Source organism: Zootoca vivipara, chromosome 6 (genome assembly GCF_963506605.1).
Source record: "Zootoca vivipara chromosome 6, rZooViv1.1, whole genome shotgun sequence".
Taxonomy (NCBI): domain Eukaryota; kingdom Metazoa; phylum Chordata; class Lepidosauria; order Squamata; family Lacertidae; genus Zootoca; species Zootoca vivipara.
Genome location: NC_083281.1, coordinates 93969480 through 93994769, shown reverse-complemented (window position 1 = coordinate 93994769; position 25290 = coordinate 93969480). Strand labels below are relative to the sequence as shown.

The 25290-nt window shown below is 48.4% G+C and overlaps 1 protein-coding gene and 1 pseudogene across 4 annotated transcripts; both read right to left on the bottom strand.

Moving 5' to 3' along the window:
- Positions 1 to 1513: 1513 nt before the first annotated feature.
- Positions 1514 to 25042, bottom strand: ASTL (astacin like metalloendopeptidase). Of its 4 annotated transcripts, XM_060276407.1 has the most exons (12): positions 24739 to 25042; positions 21765 to 21872; positions 18142 to 18203; positions 16863 to 16953; positions 14319 to 14436; positions 12824 to 13005; positions 12334 to 12415; positions 11011 to 11156; positions 6084 to 9479; positions 4606 to 4728; positions 3073 to 3200; positions 1514 to 1674 (listed from the first exon to the last, which is right to left on the bottom strand). In XM_060276407.1, the coding sequence occupies exons 1-12, from the start codon at positions 24794 to 24796 to the stop codon at positions 1549 to 1551; spliced, it is 4620 nt and encodes a 1539-aa protein (XP_060132390.1). In that variant the 5' UTR covers positions 24797 to 25042; the 3' UTR covers positions 1514 to 1548. The 4 variants fall into 4 exon arrangements, with proteins under 4 accessions (XP_060132390.1, XP_060132388.1, XP_060132387.1 ...); XM_060276405.1 differs by lacking the exons at positions 14319 to 14436; positions 18142 to 18203; positions 21765 to 21872; positions 24739 to 25042 and adding an exon at positions 17685 to 17924; XM_060276404.1 differs by lacking the exons at positions 14319 to 14436; positions 18142 to 18203; positions 21765 to 21872; positions 24739 to 25042 and having other exon boundaries at positions 16863 to 17308.
- LOC118087562 (large ribosomal subunit protein eL30-like) lies at positions 1681 to 3060 on the bottom strand (annotated as a pseudogene).
- Positions 25043 to 25290: the final 248 nt, after the last annotated feature.

The window sequence follows — 25290 nt, the reverse complement described above, 5'->3', positions numbered from 1 at the left end:
GTCAAGTTAAATACCAGAATTGTATTGGGCCCTGTCCTGTAGCATAAAAGGAATCTCTTGTTCTTTGGGGTGCATTTTTCAGGTTAAAACCCTGTTTATATTTCACCCTCAAGGAGCAAACAGCAGCTTCAAAATAAATGATGAAGAAGACAGCCAGGGCTGTCTTTAGCAGATGCGGCGCCAGGGGGCAAATATCCGCCCAGCACCCCCAAATCATCACAGATGGGGGGGCCCACAAAGCTTTACACTGCCAGCTATTGGGGGTGGGGCAACTCTCCCCATGCCACTGCGGGACAGCTATCCCCACAGGCGCTTGGGAGAGAAGCTGCACGCCCGTCAGCCATATGGTTGGAGGGGTGCAGCTGGCGGGTGCAGGGAAAGGGGAGGCCGCCGGAAAAGCCACGCAGCTCCCCCACTCGCTGGGGCGCCCCTGAGAGGCCGGTGCCCTGGCATGACGCACCACTAAGCCCTATGGGAAAGACAGCTCTGCAGTGCGCCAACCCTGACATTGCCTCCACCCCTCCAGTCTGGATCCAAACATATTTTAAAAGCAAGCCAGGAGATCCTCATCACAAATCTATGTGGCCTATGACTGTGGTAAAATATCAGATATAACTTTTTAAAAAGAAAAGTTTATGTGGAGATGGGCTGGGAAGAATGGCCCAGGAGCGCCCTCTGCTGGCCGAGGAGTTCATTAGCCGGAATGAGTGCCAAAGTACATCATGCATGTTCCCTTTCATCACTACCACCACCCAATTTGTGGGAGGGCTGGTTAACCTTTTCCCCACCAGGTGCTTTTAATGCTTCAAATTACTTAGGTATTTTCTAGATTGTCTCCTCTCCTATACACCCCATATTTGCAACCCAGTGGAGGTGGCGATGGTGCAATACACAGCGATATGCAAGAGGCACCATCTATAGTGGCACTCTGACTGTGGAATACATAGATTTGATTGATGCCAACCCTTATGGGTTTTAGGCCTCTGAGACGCGGGTGGCGCTGTGGGTTAAACCACAGAGCCTAGGGCTTGCTGATCAGAAGGTCGGCGGTTCGAATCCCGCAATGGGGTGAGCTCCTGTTGCTCGGTCCCTGCTCCTGCCAACCTAGCAATCGAAAGCATGTCAAAGTGCAAGTACCGGTAGATAAACAGGTACCGCTCCAAGCGGGAAGGTAAACGGTGTTTCCGTGTGCTGCTCTGGTTCGCCAGAAGCGACTTTGTCATGCTGGCCACATGACCTGGAAGCTGTATGCCGGCTCCCTCGGCCAATTACGTGAGATGAGCGCCGTAACCCCAGAGTCGGTCACGACTGGACCTACCGTAATGGTCAGGGGTCCCTTTACCTTTACAGACCTATTTTTTTATTTACTTAGAGATTTGATTGAGTTGCTTTGTCACTCTCATGGTGCTGTGATGCAATATGGGATGATGGTCAGATTTCACTTATTTTATTATGTGCTCTGTATTTTTTCCACACTATCATGATCTTGAATTGATTTTAATAAACGGTGTTCAACACAACATTGGAGAAGACTTAGGTTTATTTTGTTCACTTGTTGCACAAGGAACGTGTCATATTGCTGTAACATTGGCCACACGGCTTCCTGCAGAGAAGCAGATCATCAATCCCAGCACTATGCCTTCCTTTGGGGCCGGCGACACCTTCCAGCACCACCTGCAGAGAGAGCATAGACTGTAGGTTCATTCAGCCACCTGAAGAAGCTCAACTTCCTGCACCTTTTCAAAGTCCTAGAATTAAGAGCCAAACAGCAGCAGCAACGTGTGCATCTTACGCGTAAATTTCTGCAGCAGCATCTCTCACTCCCCAGGGTTTGAGACCCTTGCTCTGACTACAATCCTGACACAACAGAAGAAAATACCCCCCCCAAAAAAACCTGCTTTTTGTTTTTGGAGGAAAGTTGCCATCTCATTCAGGGCTAACAGCACTCTAGGAGTGTGATCCCACCAGAAGGTGCTCTGTTGCAGAAGGTTCCCATGCATCACAATGCAGCTTCAGCAGGAGATGCTCCCAGTGGGATTGCCTTTCAAATCTACTCATTTCCCCAACTGTTTTACCTGCTGGGCATACGTAGAAGAGCTTTGAGGATTTGGTAAAGGGCCTTATTTTTATTTGTAGCCAGTATTATTACACAAAATTCAAAGTTCACCAATGTCTACTTCTCACTGGTTTGGTCTGGCTTGCTTCAATGATATCAGAATCACCTGGGTCAATGATGGTGAGTGCATACACTCTGCAGTATTTTCCACAAGGGCGCTGTGGTCAAAACCACAAAGCCTCTTGGGCTTGCCGATCAGAAGGTTGGCAGTTGGAGTCCACGCGACGAGGTGAGCTCCCATTGCTCTGTCCCAACTCCTGCCAACCTGGTAGTTCAAAAGTATACTAGAGCAAGTAAATATAGGTACTGCTGTGGCAGGAAGGTCAACAGTGTTCCCATGTGCTCTGGCACTCGCCACGGTGTCCCGTTGCACCAGAAGCAGTTTAGTCATGCTGATCACATGAACCCGAAAAGCTGTCTGCGGACAAACACTGGCTCCCTCAGCCTGAAAGTAGAGTTGAGCACTACACTCCATGGTCAAGTTTGACTGGACTTAACTGTCCAGGGGTCATAGAATCATAGAGTTGGAAGGGACCCAAGAGTCATCGAGTCCAACCCGCTGCAACGCAGGAATCTCAGCTATAGCATTCTTTACTTTTACCTTTAGCTTTCCACAAGTTGTACCTAAATCAATATTGTTACAACTGTAGTGGGGCATACCAGTTTTCACCAACTTAGCATAGGACTCCATCTCTGATTTCCTTAGAGCTGGACAGTTGTTGGCTGCCCCGCCAAATCATTTTCAGAGTTAGTTTCTATCCCAGTACACCTTTACCACTTTTCTTAACCAGCTGAAGTCTAGAGTTTATGGACCCTGGGACTTTTTTGTCTTCTTAGCGACCACCATCCTGTCAGCTCACATTGACTCTGCCATTACCAGAGATGGACTTTCCACAAAGAGTTGTCTTAAGCTATTTCAACCAGTTGTGTCTTCAAGGCAGACCATAAATACTTACCTGTAGCTCACAAGTCTTGGAAATGGCTACAGCCACCAGGTGCCAGCCAGTGCCTTGATTCCCCCTCACGGACCACATTTTGTGCCATTCAGAGGAATTCCGGAGCATTATGTAGATGTTGATTTCACCTGCGAAGAGAAGGCTGCTCAGAAACGGGCGTCATGCTGAATGATAAACTGCCACCAAATAGCATTTTTAAATGTTCAACACACGCAGATTTGGCACAAAATGTTCAACACTAAGCTATAAAAGTCTATTCCAATTTTTGGATAAAATGCACACTAGGAGTGGGGAATCTGTAACAGGATTGTCAAATGGGAAACTGCCTTTGTCTGGGAATTTTGGCTCTGATCATCGCATGCAGAAGACCCCAGGTTTGCCCCCGATGGCACCTCCAGGTAGGTCTGGGAATGTTCCCCTTCAGAAACCCTGGAGAGTCACTGCCAGTCTTTATACAGGGGTAGCTTGGTTCTCAAACTTAATCTGTTCCGGGAGTCCGTTCGACTCGAAAAACAAGGTGCAGCTTCTGGTTGGCTGCAGTAGCTTCCTGCACTCAATCAGAAGCCGCAGAAGCTGCAACAGACATTTGGCTTCTGAAAAATGTTCACAAACTGAAATACTTCCAGAGGTTTGCAGCGTTCGGGAGCTGGTTTGTTTGGGAGCCAAGCCGTTTGGGAACCAAGGTACCCACTGTATACAGTTCTAAGAAAGAACAACCCATGATCTCACTCCCCATAAGGCAGCTTCCTATGATTGCACCTCACTTAAAGATACAGGGAGCAATGCTGTTTTCTAAAAATATGGTTGTTATGAAGGAAACAACCCATTGTGTTTATGGCTCTAACTCAGGCTTCCAGACAGGATTCCCCTCAACCACAGGAACTAAGGTGAGGTTGAAGGCAAATATGCAAAATATACCGTTTTCTTGGCTGTAGGTGGCCCACCTAAGCCCACCTAAGAGAAGGACAACTCTGATCCTAAACTTCTGCTGCCTTGTGGGACATCTTTCGAAGAAGAAAAGGCTCAGGAATAAACCCTACACAAATCAGGAGTGGTTGAATGGTTGTATGCTTCCTTCCAGCACCTCCTGCAGCCATGCTGGTGCCCAACGTACTTCTCTGCTTTCCTTTGGACCACATCAGTGAGGCTGAGATGGGGGCCTTGTCGTCTGGGTAGCCCAGGACCTCCCTTCACACCGCCTAGGATTGTGCCCCAGGGAGGTCACTTTGGTGCTGATAATGCAGCAGTTTTACTTTCTCCCTGAGGCACACGCCATTGTTTGTTGAGACAGAGAGATGCCAACAGCAGTTACCTACAAACTAAGGCGCTTGTGTTTCATTTATTCCAAACATAAAATCCATCATAAGGACTAGGGCCTTAGAGAACTCTGGGTCACCCAATTTGGGGAAATTGGGAACTAGGGTCTCAGCTGGCAGTCCAGAACTGCTGCACACAGACAAGCCAGCCACCTACTGCCAGTCTGCCAGCCTTCCCTCATCCGCACATACTCCCTTTTATACAGAAGCTACTTACTCATGAGAAGGTCCCCTGGGTTGTACCAGAATTTGAGGCACCTGATGCCCTGCACAGGTGGGCTGACCAGAACAGCCTTTTGACTAGAAATGTGGGCCAAAGGCATCAGGGAAAGGTAGCCACCTGGTGAAGAGATGACACAGGTATAATTTGGACCCTTCACATAAGACTAACTATCTGGAGCTGATGTTGGGAAGCCCCACCCCCCACCCAAGACAACCTGTAAATGGGATGGGATGGAAGAATGAGACATCAATCATTAACATGTTCCCAAAAGCAGAGGTCACTGCCTTGAAGCAAAACGAACTGCTTCTCACAGCAGAGGGAGGAACTCAACACCACACACTTCCAGTTGCTTCATCAGCAGATTTCTGCATGCCATCCTATATTATAATGTGCAAGTGTCTCTGCATCCAGTCCCTGTGTCCCTGTGTCTGCGCTACTGCGCATGTGCCCCACGGACACAGGGACTGGATGAAGAGACTGGACGCACACACACACACGCTCTCCCCACCCCCCCACCTACCGTTTCCCTGCGGCCGCCAACCGCCGCTCCCGGCCAGACTGAGCATTGGCGGGGGGGGGGGGAGAGAGAGAGAGCGTGTGTGCGTCCAACAAGGTCAGGTCCCGGGATGTCTCCTTCCTGTCGGCGGCTGGGGGAGAGGAAGGAAGGAGGAGAAAGGGCTGCTTTCTCCTCCTTCGTTCCTGTCCCCCTGCCGCCGACAGGAAGGACAGGTCCCGGGAGCACCGGATCGAGGAGCCGGTCTGCAGAGTCAGCGCCCAGCAACGCTGTGCTGGATTGAGGAGGCGCTGCTCCGTGCAGCATTGCTGGGCGCTGACTCTGCAGACCGGCTCCTCGATCCGGTGCTCCACACAGCGCTCACATATGTTCTAGCGCCCGTTTATTTAACGGGCTGAACGACACTAGTATAGAATAACCTCTCCTCTCCTCCCTCCACCCACATGCAGTTCTGAGGCTCCCCTGACCCTCCAGAGAGGATACCAGAGGCAGGTGCAGTGGGGAACCCCCATCGTGTTTGTCATGGCCCTTGCAGAGGGCCAGAGTTTGGCCATCACCAAGAGAGTTCAAGTGAAAGATTCCCACCAGCAAGTTCTCCTGATGCAAGAGCCCTGCTGGATCTGACCCAAAGGTGCATCTAGTCCAGCTCTCAGTCCCACTTGTGTGAAAAGCACTCTCCCACTTGAGTTCTCTTAGCAATTGGGGCCCAGAGACTTACTGAGAGTGCAGGTAATGTATAAACCTTCTATGGCTCGTAGTCAGTAATGGTCTTATCCTCCATGGATTTGTCCAATCCCTTTTTAAAGCTGCCCAAATTGGTGGTCACTACCACAGTCTTGCTACAGAGAATCCCTTAAGCCTTTCTTTTTGTCTGTCCTGAACTCCCACCACTCAGAAGACCCTGCAGCATGCCCCAAAGTGGAGCAGGAGCTGCATTGAGAGCACAGGAGTTACTTACCACCTGAGGTTGTGCAAGGCATTCCAGGGGGGCTTCCACCTCCCACGGTCCTAACGAGCTGCTCACGCCCCTCTTCAAGCACCCAGTCCAGGTCATCCTCCTTGCTTTGCTCCCAGCCACACAAATTCTTCTCAAAGGGACAAAAAGTGGTCAGTGGCTGTGGCGCTTTCACAGTTCCTGGGGCCCCCACTTGGTTATTTCCTACCTTTTTGAGAGCAGAAGGCTGCCCTTGGAGAAGAGTGGACAACCTGGACATTCCAAATGACAATGGTTCTGCTGCCTCCATTATGTCTGCCCCATTTTCAACTGGGGAAGCCTCATTCATGTGGCCTATAAATACATGATCAATTTCCTCTGGTAGAGCAACACTCAGAGATGCTGGAGTTGCCATTATCTCTGCTAAAGACCTCTTGCTAACACGGTGGGAGAAGTTAGGGTTGTCTATAGGGGACACCCCATTTTCCTTGGACTTTATTTTCTTTGTATGGTTTCCAGACATTCCCTCCAGATTCACAGATCCCTCACGAGATCCCAGGGTGGAAACTCCAATTGTAGCTGTGTTGTGCGATTCAGAAGCTAGTGTGCTGGCATAGATCTCTGGAGCAGTTTCTCCACTTTTCTTGGAAGATCTCCTTGTAGCCTCTTTTGCACCTGCCAATAAGGTTGCCTGGTTTCCCCATGTGTCTAGAGGACTGGTACTGGATGCTGATGATGCTGACACCATGTCCACCCCAAGAATCTTTGCCATAGATGTCATGCTTTCTTTCCTGGGCTGACTACTGGTAGGCTGTCCTCTTAAGTTTATGTGCTTGGGAGACTTTAGCAAGCCAATAGTCAGGAGCGGAGCCGTCCCTTCAGCAGCAACTTGGGGCAATCCTATTGGTTCCATATGTAATGAGGGAGATGGTGCCCCATTTCTGCCAGCTGTGGCTTTCCAAGTAGGAGTTGTTGCCCAGTTCATCACATGGAGGGACATGTCTCCTGTGGCATTTGCTGGTTCAGTCATTTCCCCTTCTACAAGGGTTTCTTTAAGCTTAGAAGAAGCTTTTGTTTCCATGGCTGTTTCCAAGAATCCTGTAGGTGGGCTCCCAGTCTTCATCACGGGTTCTGTTCTCCTCAAAGGAGAAGAGCTTTGGGGCCCCTTTAAAGCTGGTTTGCTAAAAAGCAAAATGGTGGATAAATTGAAAGAGCCAGCAGTAACAGATCCTTCATCACTTGCCACAGTCCTCTCTGGGGTCCTTGTCTGCATCAGTTGACTCACCATTGCTGATGAAGTGTCATCTTTAAGAGGAGGACTTGTTCTTCTCACTGGCAGAGAGTCCCCTTTGGAGGTAGGGCTATGATCTCTCTTTTCTGATCCTGAATGTTCTTGGTTTGTAGTTTCCAATTTGGGCAACATGCGTGTGGATGTTAGTCCATATTCCGTTCCAGGTAAAGAGCCTGCCAATTCCCCATTGCATGGTCTTTGGGGTGCTGCTGCTCCTGGCCCATTAGGATTCCTGATCTGCATCACACCAGGGATGCCAGTTGTTACTGAGGGGGTAGAAGAAAGTTGCCATGGAGTACCTGCCACATGGTATTTAGGTTGGGTGGGCATCTGGTTCCCAAATGGCTCCAGGGAAAGCAAAGATGCTTTCCAATGAATCTTGGTTTCTTTGGAGTGTCCAGTTCTAACTTCTTTTTCATGGCTCACCCTGAATTTTTGTGCTGTAGCTGGCCATGTTGTTGTAATGGATGCTGGAATGTGGGCGCTAGGGTTATAGACTTTGGTGTTACTTGAAGTTTTGTGTCCTGTTTCAGCGGGTCTAGGAGTGTGGGACAGAGGAAGAGGAAATGTTCCCTCTGTGGGATGTATAGCCTGGTTGGTTTCCATTGCCAGTGAAGCCCAATCCTGTAAAGTGGGAGTTTGGCTTGGCAGTTCTGCATGGACAAGGGTCTGCTCCTCTGCCTCCAGCTCAGGTTCAGTAACTTGCACCAAGAGAGGCCCTGGTGGTGTGTGTGTTATAAGTGTCCCTTTTCTGTAGCCCTTCCTTGCCAGCTGAGCAGGTGACCGATCAAACTGTTCCACTTGGGTCTGGTTGCTCTTTGAGTAAGTTGCTACATTCAGCTTTGAAACAGCAAGAGGGCCTATGACAGAAGCCCAAGGGGATGGGGCTCCAGCAGTTGCCTGACTAAGGTGGCTTTCCTGAGCCTCTGAACTTCCAGGAGAGGGAAGCCCCTGGGTAGCAAACAGGCCAGGTTCCAGTCTGTGTCTTGCATACTGTTCTTTGCTGCTGGAAGATAGCACATAGGTTGGCATGCTCCCTTCCTTGGTGTGGTCGCTTTCCGTTTCCTTCTTCATAATCTCACTCTGGCTCCCAATTGTGCCAAAGCTTCCCAGGCTTCCCACTTCACTGTGTTTGGTTTCTTCCAGTCCCACCACACTGGAGGCTGTGATCAAGTTCCTGGAGGCTCTTGGAGAGGCTGTTGTGGAAGAAGACCCTGCTTCAGCCTGGACTACAGGGGTTGTAGAAGCAGTACTACCTGTTTCATTTCTAAAGATGCTTATGGTCTGAGGAAATAGCTCAGCCAGCTGTTTCCCAGTTTGGTTTTCCATCACAGAGAAAGGGCGGTCCTCAGCTGGGCTTGGGGAACCATGTCTATCCTTGGACTCACTGCTTCTCATTAATGGTGAGCTTCCAATCCCCATAGCAGTAGATAGTTCTCCTCTAGCCATAGCAGTAGGGAGTTCTGTTCTATGCTCTATATGCATGGCTATTGTTCTAGGAGGTGTCTGGTCCAGAGCTTTCTTACCAAGTCTTGTGGCAGCTCCCTGGACCGTTTTCATTGGAAAGGGGTCTGGGCTTATGGTCAGAAAGGAAAGCGAAAGCTCCACCTCCGGAGCACTGCTTGTCGTTACTTCTACGGGACTTTGGTCACTTGGTATGTAGACCTCCTCATAGCTTGGAGACTGGCTTCTCAACTCCCTTGCACTACTGATGGGATTCTGCAGAGTTTGTGGTTCAGAAGTCTTCTGGGCAACACCACTCACTGCCATTTCTCCAGATACAGTTTGATGCAGCATCTTTTCTGTAACCACTAGAGATTTTTCACTCCCCTCTGCTTTACCTGGGGTATGTTGAGACGTTGTCCTTTGCATTTGCTTCTTTGGCCCAGGTGACCAAACCTCCCTTGTCTGGGCTTCTGTGGTACTAATGTTTCCACCAGCAACCTTGCTTGATGGTGTGGTGGTCCCCAGAGGCTCTCTGGCAGGATGTGGGATTGCATTGGAAGATGCTGTAGAACTGAGATTCCAGGCAGTAGATAATTTGGGTGTGTTTTGTGATGTGTGGGGCTTAGGCTCACTTGGAATGAAGTCCATTACATTCTCTTTGATGACTCCCTTGGTAGATGCCTCTGAAAACAAAGCAATTAGAACTTCTGTCATTTATCATACATGTTCCCAGACACATGGTCCTGTGTCATGTCACATGAGTCCTGCGTCAAAATCTTCCCTGTTTCTTGAAAGTTCTCTTCCCCTTTGAAATATGCTTCTGTGTTTTAGCCAACATTAGTCAAAGCTGAACCACTGAAGTCATTGGTTGTGTACGCAACTTATACTCAAAGCACATTCTTTCCCTCAAAGAATTCTGGGCACAGTAGAGTTTACAATTCCCAGCAACCCTTAAACTACAGTGCCCAGAATAATTTGAGGGAAAGAAAATGCTTTCAAGGTATAGCATGTACACAACATAGACATGACTAACTCAGCTCCATTAATTTCAGTGAAACTTAGTTGGATACAACCCTCAATTATTCTCCCTCATTCTCAGGCCACTATGGAATTTTGGCAGGAATTGGGTTTTTGAGCTTAACTTTTGTTCTGAGTAATGTTTTTCTTCCCATAATAAACCTTTCTTCAGCGCTCTGCAGCCTTCCTGGCTGCTCAAACCTCCTGATCTGGAAAAGCTACATGGAAGGCATTATCTCACAGGCACCCAGGAAGGCTGCAGAGTACAGATCTCTGGTGAGCAGATTTGTAGAATGAAAGAAAGGACACTCCCACAACACCCTTTGGCTAAACTCAGAAGTAAGGCAAGTGCAACACAACCCCTGCACCCTTGCCCATGAGAATTTCACCAAACTATTCTCCCTTTTGGTAACCTGCAAATGCAGTTCCTTCTCTCAATAACTGAAGAAGAATGGCTTTTTAAAAAGGCATAAGAAATTTAGCACACCACTGCTTCACCCATTGTTACCGTAAGTTGTGTGCGTCAGAAGAGATGTGTACATGAACACAATTAGTTTATCATGCCAGGCACATTTGGAGCATCATAGCTAGCTGCAGCTGGGGAAACTCAAGAGCTAACCTGTGACTCCCTTGATATTTAAGTTGAGGAACAATCTTAGCTGTGTGTGGTAGAGAAACCAAAAAACTGAGGGTTCATCCAGACTTCTTTTAAAGCTCTGTGTCTGAGGTTTTTTAAATTATTTTTGTCCCATTGCCTTCCCTGGGAAAACCCACATTTTACTACTAAATCAAAGCAAATGGCCAACACATGGAAAACTCAATTGCCATTTGCTCTGATTCAGCGGTAAAATACAGGTTTTCCCAGGGAAAGTACCAGGACAAAAAAAAAAACCCAACTGCTTGGACATGGAGCTTTAGAGTCTGGACCTGTACCTAGAAACATAGCACAAAAGGAGTGTGGATGGGTCCTTAGGTATTGCCTTGGAAGTTGGCCAAAGGAGGACAGACGTTTGCTTCTTTATAGCCTGTACAGGTTTATAGCTTTTCAAGTTCTTACTTCGATTTAAAATTATATATACTGCTAAATCCTATTGGGGGTGGGGATCCCAAACTTCCCGGAGAGAGGTTGGGAAACGTATATGCATTCAAAATATAGGATTTGGGAAACTAAGCTTTGTTGAGTCTTCGTTCTCTTACCTGGCTGTGCTGCAACCTGAGAACATTTATAAAGCTTGTTGACTCTGGCAACATCTGAATTGCTCAGGTTCCACCTTTGGCCAAGAAAGGTCAGGGAACTGGAGAGTGGTATTATGGTGGGTGAGCCAGACATGCTGAAGGCATTCCTAGTGGAGGCAAAGAACAAGATAAAGCAGTGTGAGCCACTCTTGTAGTACAGGTGGACTATTCTGGTTCTGCTTAACATAGTAAGGTGCTTTATATCTAGCTCCATCAAGCTTAGTACCACCCACTCTGACCGGCAGCAGCAGTCCAGAGTCTCAGGCACAGAAGGGTCTTACCTGCTACTCAACCCTTGGAGCTGGAATGTAAGAACCTAAGAAGGGCCTGCTGGCATCCAAGAGCACAAACCCTCAGTGGCTGCCAGTGGCTGGTATTCAGAAGCGTTACTGCCTCCAAACTGGAAATAGCCCATAGCCAGGATTCTTCACGCAAACAATGCACTCTTGCTCCCAGTCATGGTCCCTCCACAACGGTCCCTATCACCAGCCATCCCATCAGATAGCCAGTGTAGGTCATGTTCCCCAGACAGACAGTGACTCAGACATGTCCCACGGCTGACCAAAGAATATGCATGTCAGAACAAAGAGCACAAATGGTAGGCTCCAAACAGGTTGGAAGATTCTGCCCTTACTAGAAATGCACCTGCTTTTGCAGACGGTCACTCAGAACATGCAACACCCCTTTGGCAATGTGGAAGTACCTCCCCTAGCCCCCACTCCACTGCCAACAAGAGGCAGCATAGGGTGCTTCACATGTCCCCAGTATTTTCTTCATAATACCTAGGAGCAGAGACATCACCTTGCCTGCAAAGGTCCGTATAGTTAAAGCTATGGTTTCCCCAGTAATGATGTATGGAAGTGAGAGCTGGACCATAAAGAAGGCTGATCGCCGAAGAATTGATGCTTTTGAATTATGGTGCTGGAGGAGACTCTTGAGAGTCCCATGGACTGCAAGAAGATCAAACCTATCCATTCTGAAGGAAATCAGCCCTGAGTGCTCCCTGGAAGGACAGTTCGTGAAGCTGAGGCTCCAATACTTTGGCCACCTCATGAGAAGAGAAGACTCTCTGGAAAAGACCCTGATGTTGGGAAAGATTGAGGGCACAAGGAGAAGGGGACGACGGAGGACGAGATGGTTGGACAGTGTTCTTGAAGCTACGAACATGAATTTGACCAAACTGCGGGAGGCAGGGCAAGACAGGAGTGCCTGGCGTGCTATGGTCCATGGGGTCGGACACGACTAAACAACAACACCTAGGAGCCTTCTTGTAGGCTTGCTTACCTGCCATAGTGCATTACAGAGGAGTAGTCATAATCCACCAGCATGTTGGTATTCCAAGACTTCATGAAGTTTATTTCAAAGCCTGCATATCCAAGAAGGGGATTAGGTCTACAAGCAGGAGGGTCTCACCAGCAGTGGATAACAAGCATTCAGAGTCCCCGGTCCCACTACAGGGTGGAAAGCCCCAAGTGAATGTGATAGATTTGGCGTTAAAAGCGAATTGGGTTTCATTCCCCACCCCCACCCCATCCCTAGTCCTGGCAGCTCAACAGAGAGGCCAGAGAGCTGCGTTTGGTCATTGAGCACAAGGTCCCCACCCCCTGGATTGACACAGCCTGGCAGCAGCTCTTCAGGTTTCAGGCAGGGGGTATTCCCTTCCTTACACCTGTTGTGGGGTGCTCAGTCGTGCCCCCTCAAAAAAAATACACCTGGGGCCACACTGTGGGTGTGGCCGCACAGGGCTAGCTAGAAAAGCAAAAGCAGCCATTACCAGTCAAGATTTCATCCCAGGAGATGCTGATGTACTTGTCCCGGTCTGCTCTGGAGTGCTCATGCCAGAAGCCCACGACATGCATGAGCTCATGCAGTGCCACGCCCTTCCCCTTGCGGAGGCAAGCGGGCGCTAAAGAAACCACCTGCATCCCACCAATGCGTCCAACACTGGAGAAGCAGCTGGAGAGAGAGCGAAAGATGCGTTAAGAAGTTGTATTGCAACCAAACAAACAACCCCATGCCGCATAGGGAACTAGCCTGCCTATTTAAATATAGATAGCTGTTTTGTGGTAGAAAAAGCAAGGGAACCCAACAGTACATAGAATTTGCATTGAAAATCTACAGAAAGGTCTAGCAATAAAAAGCAAAAGCAACGTACTAAAATGATAACCACCCTCCACAAAAACCACAATGTTCTAGTAAACATTGTGAAGTCATCTTCAAACCCATCCATGCAGTGGGCCTTTTGGATGTCGCTGGAGAGGAAATTCTACAAGCAGGGTGCCACCACTGAAAAAAATATTCCTAGTAGACAATGTCTTGCATTCAGTAGCATTGTATGCATGTTAATAGTGTTGCAACTGCTAAATTGGGTTCTATTTTATAAAATAAATAAGGATTCTAGAGTTGTAGTATTATAGCCACCCCACCTCTTTTGTATGCCTCTTGTGTGCAGATGCTGGGTGGTAGCAGCTGGTCCAGACAAGTGGGCTTCATTCACCCAGCGATGTCCACCCATCACACCAGATCAGCTCCTTCATCCCTGATCATTACCATAAGGATTTGTGGCTGAGGGTCTGTGTTCACCCACAAATCAATTCTCTCCCACTTCTGTATTTAAATATGCATTCCTAAAAGCTCAAAACATGGACTGAACAAACTGTTTTGAACCACGAACTGCATCAGAATATTTTATAAATACAACAGCCAGCAAATAACCAACTTCTGATCCACAAATTAGGTCCATACATATAAAGTATGGAAAACTTTATAAGCCAACACTCAAACTTGCTAACTTTTGACATGTACCCCCAAATGAAGTTTTGGATTTGAAACCAGGACTTCAAAATTTGATTGTTCCTCATCTGTTCAAAGGGAAATTCTACTAACTGGTAAAAATCAAGACATTTACCGTATCTTTCTACAGAAGTGTATTACGTGTTGTTAAAAGCACATGTCTAGCATTACTGCAAATATTCAAAAGTCAACATTTCCAAAATCCTTGTCAGCACATGGCCCATCCAAAAAAAAATTGTTTTGCCTTTCTAGCACAGGCTTGCCCAATTTGGTGCTCTCCAAATGATTCCATTGTCCGCAGCTGACATGGTTATCTGCACTAGTATATTAGGCTAAGAAGTTGAGCTGCAAAACAAAACTGGAGGAAGCAAAGGCAATGGAAGGAAGAGAATCTCATTTTTGCAGGAGATGGGTCATCCACTAGACAACCACCCCATTACTCCCCAGTAAGATACATCTTGTAAGTCGCTACTAACCCAGAGAGCGGGGCAATGGCAATGAAATCTCTCTGGTTGGAATAAGGGACAAACTGGATGCATGTGAACTTTGAAAAGTCTTCAAATGCTCCCTTGAGTATCTTCACGCTGGATTCGTCTGTGGCAGGAACAATAAGAATACAGGCAGGCGCAGTGTCAGAATGCTCAGAGCAGAATCCCTTTCCTCAGAGTAAGAGCACTTAGCAAGTTCAGCTTATTTTCTACACCATTAATCAAATGCAAGACATTTCAGTAGGCCTGTCCCCTCCTCTTGCACACATCAACACACCCTCAGCTCTTTCCCTTGCCCCTTCTCCCCAATCATAGTCATCCAGGGGAGTCAACTCCATCCTGGTAGCTTGCTCTCATTCCAATGAGAACCAACAAGGATTTCCTGGAGCCAGTACTGGCGGGCAAAGAGCCACAGAGCTAAGCCGTGAAATCTGTTCCCACAGGATGTCCTGATGCCCACCAACTTAGATAATTTTAAAAGATAATTTGACAAGTTCATGGAGTATAAGGCTAACGATGGCTAGTATCCACAATGGCTGTGTTGGAAGCAGAATCCCCATGATGATCTACTATGAGAACTATAGTTCTAACAACCATTCTCTTTTTCCCAGGGAACTCTGGAAACTGCAGCTCCATGAAGGAAATAGGGGTCTCCTGACAACTCTCATCACCTACTACAGTTCCTAGAATTCTTTGGGGGAAGCCATGTTTAAAGTGCGATGATACTGCTTTGAATGCATAGTGCAGATGGGGGGGCTAAGTTATTCAGCACCTTGATCATCAAAACTTGGTCTACCACAGCCCTCCCAACCCAACACCAGTAGCAGCACCCCCCCCAAAAAAAATGGAGGGGGGCACAGAAGGGGCAAAGTATATTTCTAGATGGACAAGCTGAAAGAAAAATAACAGTAAATGTTAACGACAGGAGTCCGGCAGTTAGGGAGAGGTGATTGTCCCCCTGTCCCCCTGGCATTGCCCATGCCCAGTGCTCTCCAGATGTTGTGGGCTGTATCTGGTCGAGACTTGTGGGAACTGTAGTACAAAACATCTGGATAGCACTTGCTTGGGGAGAGAAGGCTGTTCTGCCAGAAAGGTGGAAGTTGGATCCACTTGTTCCTCAACTGGACTCCATCCAGTCTCCATCACTTCTCCCTCAGCAGCAAGGCGGGGTGAATCCATCCATCCATTTCTCTTTATTCTCTCACTGTCCCAATCCCAAGTTCAATTCTCCACATCAGTTTATGACTTAAAAACTGTTCATGCAAGTTCATCAGCATTTCACTGCTAATTTCTCCCAAAAGGCACATCTTTGTATGCACTTTTGCCCAACTTAATGCCTTTCTGTATGTTAGTTTCACAAGCACATAAGTTTTTATGCACACCCACCTTGTGTACACATTTTTGCAGCTATTACCTGCCTACAAAACTGCACTGAACAGTCAGGGAAGTGCTAATTTTGAAGGATGGCCACCCGCTTGTATATTTTGGAAAGTGCTAATGAGCAAAATTTGCCTATAAATGCGAACTATGGGCTTATCCACACTTACCTTTTCCTGCACACTTTGCAGGCATGGTCCATGCTTTATAGCTCCATGTCCGAATTCCACCCCCCTTTTGCTCTGGACCTTTCCCCATGAAAACTCCTGCTCTTTAGCACTCAATTGGAGCAAACGACAATCTGCAGAAAACCCAACTGCTGTTTGCTCCAATTCAGCTTTAAAGTGGTTTTCACAGGGAAAGCACTGGGGCAAAAAAGGGGGTTTCTCAAACAGAGAGCTTTAAAGTGTGGACGTGTGCCTGGAAAGAGCAGGGCAAAAGGTAAAGTGTGGGCAAGCCCTGAATCAGGTTTCTACCCCATTTCTCTGTAACGAATGCCATATTTGAATGGGCCGCAAGATGCCTGAAGAACGCCACACAAAATGGATGCTGTTAATGAACAATTGATGAACTATGCTGATCAAAGAGCTAATGGAATGTTCATGTTCTGGCAAAAGTACTGTACCTGCAAGGAAGCGAAAAGACTGGCTATGCAATGCTAGTTACAAACAATGAGTATCGTACTGTGCCATAAGTTACAGAAGACCAGGTACAAACAATGAGAGTTGTGATATGCCAAGAACATGCCAAAGGCAGTGAGATATGCTAAGATTCAGATGAACACAAAAAAAACCTACATAAGACTGAGACTTTTCAGATGAGTCTGTGTGTCAGACACAGCTGGGGCCTCGCTGTCTTATCACCCATGACTCTTACTGGTACTTGATCACTTCCAGAGACGGTGTGTATGTTTGCGTATCTGTTTGTGTGAGTGACTGAGTTCCCTTGTCTTGTTATGTCTTATGCTTGTTAATCAATAAAGAAATGTTATGTAGAAATTCCAATATATTGCTTGTCTGACTGCTTACTTGTGTTCTTCCTGGAGTGCACTGAATCTCATTTATGCTAAACACCTAAACAGATAAAAGAACCTAAGTTATTCATAACATCTATGCTCTGTTCCTACTGGAAGAGGTTCCAAAGTTGGTTACTTACCATATTTGTAGGAGATTACATAGGGAATTTGGACAATTCCCCTCTTCTTTGGCCATCTTGGGTTGGCAGATGGGAACAGCCTGAAAGGACTCTGTATGGGAGAGAATCAGCACCACTTTCACATCAGAAGCTGCATTATAATGTGCCAGACTGTTGCCAGCGCTGGCTGGCAGCAGCTCTCCAGGGTTCGAAGGAAGAACTTTTCCAGGGGCTGAACCTGGGACCTTCAGCTTGTCTGCCCAGCTCTTCTACAAACCATTTTGCTATCAACAGAATGCCAAGTTCTCCTGTTAGGGACACTCCTGAGGTCACACCAAGGATTGCAGTGACCTCATCGGTCTCTGGACAGCAGTTTTTATGCCCTGCTTGTTCTTATACTCTTTTAGTTTACAGAAGCAAACCAGCAGGCAATACCAAATTGTGGTCCAAAGGCTGCCAACACAGTGCCAAGTTGCTGAAGCAAAGCAGGCTGGGCAGAGCAGCTGGAAGCCTCACACATGGCTCTCTGAGCTGCACAGAAAACAGGCAGGATAGAAATGCAAAAGGGTTGCTTTAGGTTCTAGTGGCACAAAGCTAACAGAATCCCCTGGGCTGGTGAGAACGAGAAGCTTCCCCACAGTGGAAATAAGTAGCAGCTTCAGAGTTTTTCTCAGGACTGCAGCAGATGAACGCATGCAAATTATCAACCACCCTCCTCTCCCACATGGTAGAGTTGCCATATTTCAATAGGTGAAAATCCGGACACAAAAGTTGTTGAGAGAAGAAAAAAGGAGGTTTTTAAGTAATATATTTTAAAGGAAATTCACCAAAATCTACACTTACATACGGATTTCAGCCATTTCCACCCGGACACATTTTCTGACCACCGAATCCCAGCTATGTCTGGGAAATTCTGGAAATATGGCAATCATACCATACGGGTAGTTTGGTAAGCAAGCAAGCTGCTCGTGTTACCCAGATTCAACAAGATGTAGAGAGCAAGGATAGCAAGAGCAGTGTTCTTCAGATGTTTATGAGCTGCAGTTCTTATCATCGCCTGATCACTGCGATTGCTGGCTGGTGTGAATTGTAATCTGAAGGGCACCATGCAGCCACTCCTGATGGGTAAATCAAGTAAATATATATAAATTGACCAACTGTGTTGCAGATAACTCGGTTCTGAAACCCCCAACATAAAGCCTGCCCCCTAAAATAAATCCTGGCTACGCCCACGGCCTGGCCATACTCAGATCTTAGGAAAGAGTCCGTCTCTTGTACCAGTTCTGCCATCATTACCTACCGCTTTGATGATATCCCCCTCGATCAGAAAACTGCTTTCTGGTGCCCCTGGAAAAATCAGCTCTGGGAAGAGAGAAATGGGCTCAGTACCTGGTGGAAGCCTTTACCTGATCAAATAGCCTAATACAACAGACTAGAGCTGAAAGCAAATTGCTGCAGTTTTAAACTTCAGACCTGCCACTTTGGTCACTCACATTTTGGGTGCAACGTTTCCCAACAAAATTCAAGTTTCTCATATACATTTTGCTATCTCTGGATTGATTTTGGCAGCATCAGACGTCTTAGATGGTGAACACTTCATCTGATAGATCACACCCACACCATATGTTTGAAGAGCATGGCTTTCCCAAAAAAACACCCCAGGAACTAAAGTTTGCTTCTCACAGAACTAACAAGCTACACTTCCCAGATTTTTTTTTGGGGGGGGGGCATGGGCTTCAAATTTGTGGTGTAGATGTAACCATAGCTATGGGATCCACTGCAAGAGAGCAAAAGTTGCACACAGTGTCCCAATAACCGTCTGTGGTGGATGCAACAGGGATCTGCACTTGAGTAGAAGATCAACTATACAGTGGTACCTCGGTTTACAACCACAATTGGTTCTGGAAGTCTGTACTTAAACTGAAGCGTACTTAACCTGAAGCGAACTTCCCCACTGAAAGTAATGGAAAGTGAATTAATCCGTTCCAGATGGGTCCGCGGTATTTGTAAACCGAGGCGGTTGTAAACCGAGGTATGACTGTATAGTAAAATCTCCTCTAAGAGACCACCTTCAAATAAATAAAGGGGCCCCTGACCATCAGGTCCAGTCGTGTCCGACTCTGGGGTTGCGGCGCTCATCTCGCTCTATAGGCCGAGGGAGCCGGCGTTTGTCCGCAGCATGTGGCCAGCATGACAAAGCTGCTTCTGGCGAACCAGAGCAGCACACGGAAATGGCGTTTACCTTCCTGCCGGAGCAGTCCCTATTTATCTACTTGCACTTTGATGTGCTTTCGAACTGCTAGGTGGGCAGGAGCTGGGACTGAGCAACGGGAGCTCACCCCGTTGCAGGGATTCAAACCGCCGACCTTCTGATCAGCAAGCCCTAGACTCTGTGGTTTAACCCACAGCGAAAACCCCTTTGTACAGGACACGTTTCTTCTAATTAATGTTTACAGTTTAGGATTTGATTAAAGAACCTTTTAATGAGGGTGAAAGAGGAGAGTGCAAAATATGGTCTGAAGCTCAACATCAAAAAAACCAAGATCATGGCCACTGGTCCCATCACCTCCTGGCAAATAGAAGGGGAAGAAATGGAGGCAGTGATAGATTTTACTTTCTTGGGCTCCTTGATCACTGCAGATGGTGACAGCAGTCATGAAATTAAAAGACGCCTGCTTCTTGGGAGAAAAGCAATGACAAACCTAGACAGCATCTTAAAAAGCAGAGACATCACCTTGCTGACAAAGGTATGTATAGTTAAAGCCATGGTTTTCCCAGTAGTGATGTGTGGAAGTGAGAGCTGGACCATAAAGAAGGCTGATCACCGAAGAATTGATGCTTTTGAATTATGGTGCTGGAGGAGACTCTTGAGAGTCCCATGGACTGCAAGAAGATCAAACCTATCCATTCTTAAGGAAATCAGCCCCGAGTGCTCACTGGAAGGACAGATCCTGAAGCTGAGGTTCCAACACTTTGGCCACCTCATGAGAAGAGAAGACTCCCTGAAAAGGACCCTGATGCTGGGAAAGATGGAGGGCACTAGGAGAAGGGGGCGACAGAGGACGAGATGGTTGGACAGTGTTCTTGAAGCTACGAACATGAGTCTGAGCAAACTGTGGGAGGGGGCAGGATTTGATTGTCAGAGGCTCATTGACTCCTGAGACACTTAGTATGGGCATCTTGGAACCTTAAGGATATAGAGAAATGTTGAGTTTTATGGTCCATTGTAAACCATCTGGAAATGCTTAAAGCAACCAGTGTGCCATGGCCCCCTGGGGCGCCTTGAATGATGGTCAGGGGTGCTGCGGGCAACACTGGCCTCTGGCCCTCTTTCCTTCCCTCCCTCCTGTGATGCCCTCTTTCGCCTCTGCTTTGTTGCAGCAGCTCTGGCTACAAGCTCCCTAGGAGAATGGTGCCTCTGGGGCTGGCCAGGGGTGCTGGTTGCCAGGAGGTGAGGCGTCCTTGGAGAGAGAGAGAGAGAGAGAGAGAGAGAGAGAGAGAGAGAGAGAGAGAAGGTAAAGGAAGCCAGCCAGCCAGTCCGCCAGCTCTTGCTGTTGGGACTTGAAAGACAAGTCCCAGACCGCTGTGGGGCAGTGTGAGGAGGCACCTCTCTTTTGGGGCAGGGGGGCAGCTCAGAGACCAGGGATGACAGCTGCAGCTGCCCAGAGGACTCCCAAGAAGAGGCAAGAAAAGAGGAGGCTGAGGAAACATTCCACATGGGAGGGTGTTTGAAAAAGGGTGAGGCTCTGCAGGCAAGGAGCGACATAACTGGGCTCCTAAGCCCCACAGGGTGCTGCAGAAAGAAAGTAGTTGGTCAAGGGAGCCATGAACTCAAAAAGGTTGAAAACCTCTGGCTTACAGGAAGAATGCATTAAATATGATCCAGGCAGTGGAATCCAGGGCTAAGCTTTTTACTGGACTGCTGTATGTGTGGAAAGGTAGCAGCAGTGAAACAAGGCAGGTGGGGCAGAATTGCCCATTTGCCATTAGAATCTCCACCCCGTTTATAGAAAAGAGTAAGGCTTCCTTTGTCATGTTGTGGCTTCCTTTGTTTGGAGTGCATTTCCAAATGCCACTGCTGTGACTGCCATGGGTGTGCTGCAGTAGGGTATGTCATTTTAAGGGGTGGAACTTAATTTTTGCAAATTTCTTCAGTGAGGGGTCTTAAAAAATATATTTGTGTGTGTGTGAGGAATTCAAATCTATTTTTGTGACTGGACAACATTTAACTTGGTAAATCTACATTTGATGAAGAAGCACAAACTGCTTTTGGAAGAAAACCAAAGAATTTTAATAATCCTCTTCCTCATCATCTGCAAGTAACAATCATTTTTAATGATTTCTTTGCAATTTCACACACCTTTTTTTTTACCAAGCAAAACTGCATCATATTACTTTAACCAAATTATCTTTTGAATTCCCAAGTCATGTTACAACATTTTAGTACCACTCATTTTTGAAATTTGAAAGCTGGAAAATCCAGCACCCCCTAGTGCTGCAGTTGCACCCGTTCACCAGCTGTTCCAGCCCTTATGACTGGCAGCTCTCCTTGAATGCATACCTGGCAATCTCAAGCCCAAAGCCTGGCCAAATAAGGTTCCCAAAGTGACCAGGGTTGAGTGAGTGGTTCCCGTGCCCCCCTGCATATAGTATGGTCATGAACCCCACTTTAGGCAGGGCAGCCTCTAAGGGGCAGTTCATTAAAAGAAACACAAGGCAAAATACTGGGAAACAGGATGGTGATTATTATTATTTGGTCAATTTACCCATGAAAGTGGGCCAAATCTTACAAAAACAGGAGACTGAACCAGGGCAATGGAAAAAAACAAACATATAAACCAGCATATTAAAGTGCATGCTACTACAGGAAGTAAAGAGTTTATGGGGGGGCACATGCCCTTCAGAGTCAGCAGAAGTACTTACCTTGGTTAATGTAAAGGATGTCATCAGGGGGATCCCTGGCCTCATCCCAGTCACTCCCTTGGGCATGCTCAATGTAGAAGGTGTCTCCCCGGCCATGTATGGGCAGCGCTAGAGAGAGGCACACCCATTTCATCAACATCCACACCTTGTTGGAAGGACCCAAGAGGAGGCTAGCCACATAGAAAGCCGGTGTGGTGGAAAGGCCAGGACCTGGAAGGCCTGGGTTCAAATCCCCACTCGGCCATGAAACTCACTGGGTGAGCCACGGCCAGTCACTGCCTCTCAGCTCAACATACCTCACAGGATTGTAGTGAGGATTAATTGAGAGGGAGAACCAGGGTCTCTTTGAAGTAAAAAGTGGGATATAAATCCAATAAATATTGGAAATTGCCTTACACTAGGTCAGGTTTCCTCAGCCACTCTGGGCAGCTTCCAACAAAATATTAAAATACAATAGTCTGTTAAACATTAAAAGCTTCCCTGAACAGGGCTGCCTTCAGATGTCTTCTAAAGTCTGGTAGATGTTTTTCTCTTTGACATCTAGTAGGAGGGCATTCCAGAGGGCGGGTGCCACTACCGAGAAGGCCCTCTGCCTGGTTCCCTGTAACTTGGCTTCTCGCAGCGAGGGAACCGCCAGAAGGCCCTTGGTGCTGGATCTCAGTGTCCGGGCAGAACGATGGGGGTGGAGATGCCCCTTCAGGTATACTGGACCGAGGCCTTTTAGGGCTTTAAAGGTCAGCACCAACACTTTGAATTGTGTTTGGAAACGTACTGGGAGCCAATGTAGATCTTTCAAGACCGGTGTTATGTGGTCTCGGCGGCCGTTCCCAGTCACCAGTCTAGCTGCCGCATTCTGGATTAATTGTGGTTTCCTGGCATGGGCGTAGGCAGGGGGGGCAGGAGGGGGCAATTGCCCCCCCCCTAGAAGCAGGGCCACTGGCCAGCCTGCCCCACTGCCCGCCCGGTGCCGTCTCCCTTCTCCCTGGCTGGCTGTGGGGCGGGCGGCGGGAAAGCACCAGAGCCGCGCAAAGCGTTTGGCTGGCTTTCCCTCCCTCCGCCCCACAGCCAGCAAGGGAGAAGGGAGATGTCCCTTCTAGCCGGCTGGCTGTGGGGCGGGCGGAGGGAAAGCCAGGCAACCGCTTTGCGCGGCTCTGGGGCTTTCCCTCCACCTGCCCCAGCGATTGCAGAGGGGGAGGAGGGGATCGGAGCAGCCCGATTTCGGGCTCATCCTGGCTCCCCCTCGTCCCTTCCGATCGCGGAGGGGGAGGAGGGAGTCGGAGCAGCCCGATTTCGGGCTGATCCTGGCTCCCCCTCGTCCCTTCCTATCGCGGAGGGGGAGGAGGGAGTCGGAGCAGCCCGATTTCGGGCTGATCCTGGCTCCCCCTCGTCCCTTCCGATCGCGGAGGGGGAGGAGGGAGTCGGAGCAGCCCGATTTCGGGCTGATCCTGGCTCCCCCTCGTCCCTTCCTATCACGGAGGGGGAGGAGGGAGTCGGAGCAGCCCGATTTCGGGCTGATCCTGGCTCCCCCTCGTCCCTTCCTATCACGGAGGGGGAGGAGGGAGTCGGAGCAGCCCGATTTCGGGCTGATCCTGGCTCCCCCTCGTCCCTTCCGATCGTGGAGGGGGAGGAGGGAGTCGGAGCAGCCCGATTTCGGGCTGATCCTGGCTCCCCCTCGTCCCTTCCGATCGCGGAGGGGGAGGAGGGAGTCGGAGCAGCCCGATTTCGGGCTGATCCTGGCTCCCCCTCGTCCCTTCCTATCGTGGAGGGGGAGGAGGGAGTCGGAGCAGCCCGATTTCGGGCTGCTCCGATGTGGCCCCGGAAATCGGGCTGCTCCGACTCCCTCCTCCCCCTCCGCGATAGGAAGGGACGAGGGGGAGCCAGGATCAGCCCGCCCCTTGGCCCCGCCCCTGGCCCCGCCCCTTGCTCCCCGCCCCTTGCCCCCCCCTGAGTTTCATCCTGGCTACGCCCCTGTTTCCTGGTCACCTTCAAAGGTAGCCCCACATAGAGCGCATTGCAGTAATCCAAGCGAGAGATAACTAGAGCATGCACCACTCTTGCGAGACAGTCTGCAGGCAGATAGGGTCTCAGCCTGCGTACCAGATGGAGCTGGTAAACAGCTGCCCTGGACACAGAATTAACCTGTGCCTCCATGGACAGCTGTGAGTCCAAAATGACTCCCAGGCTGCGCACCTGGTCCTTCAGGGGCACAGTTACCCCATTCAGGACCAGGGAGTCCTCCACACCTGCCCGCCTCCTGTCCCCCACAAACAGTACTTCTGTCTTGTCAGGATTCAACCTCAATCTGTTAGCCGCCATCCATCCTTCAACCGCCTCCGGACATACTTTGTCATACTTTTTGCTGCTTCAAGTACCTACATTTCTCTATTTTTGCAGCAGTCATTCTTAAGCAGAGCATTGTGCAAATAGAAGGCAGGGAGTGTGAAAACAGCCTAGCTGAACATGCTGCTGTACCTAACCGAGACAGCTATTCATACCCTTCAGATCAGTAGCTGCTCTTGACACCAAGATAGCCCCCCCCCCCTTTAATAGCAGCTTGCTTAAAACATATGGCCACCAAAAGGTTTAAGAGTGATACCACAGAGAGAGCCTCTGGCAAAGTGAGGCCAAAGCATGCTACTTTCCAGAGCAGCAGCAGACCCCACCCACCAAGTAAGTAAGAGGTGGGTCCCAGGATCTGCCAAGTTGTCGGGCATTGCAAGTTCTTAGGAACAAAGGAATCTGTGTTTTGTTGAGTCAGAGCATTGGTCTGGCTGGCAGCAGCTCTCCTGGGTTGCAAGCAAGGGGTGGGGGTGGGGGTTCCTTCCCAGCCCTTCCTGGTGATACCAGGGACTGAACTTGGGAGCTTCTGCATTGCAAGGCAGATGCCCTAGCCCTGAGCTAAAGCCCGTTCTCTTCTTCAAGGTCTGCAAGCAGACGCACAGATACCTCATTGTTAAAAAGAATTAGCCCTTACCTGAAAGCAGCAAAAAAATACTTATAACCATAGTCCAAACACCAAGGAACACAGCCATAGCAGAAGAAAAAGCCCACCGTTACTGTATTTTTATAAGTATGATAAATCTCCCCTAAACAAACTGCAAACAATACTTAGGTCACAAACAAAGGGGACCCCTGGATCTTTTATATAGAGCACCAGTGAAAAGGAAACACCTGGAAAAAGCCTCTTCATTAGGAGGTCAGTTTAACCCCTTGTGTGATGAAGCCCTTCTGCAGCTTCCTCTTACAGAGTCTACAGCTTGAAAAACTCACTCAACCAATGCAGATCAGATTTAAAAAATCCCTTCCAGTAGCACCTTAGAGACCAACTAATTTTGTCATTGGTATGAGGTTTCGTGTGCATGCACACTTCTTCAGATACATGCACACGAAAGCTCATACCAATGACAAACTTAGTTGGTTTCTAAGGTGCTACTGGAAGGAATTTTTTTATTTTGTTTCGCTACGCCAGACCAACATAGCTACCTACCTGTAAACAGATCAGATTGCTACCTTTTCCCATCTGGAT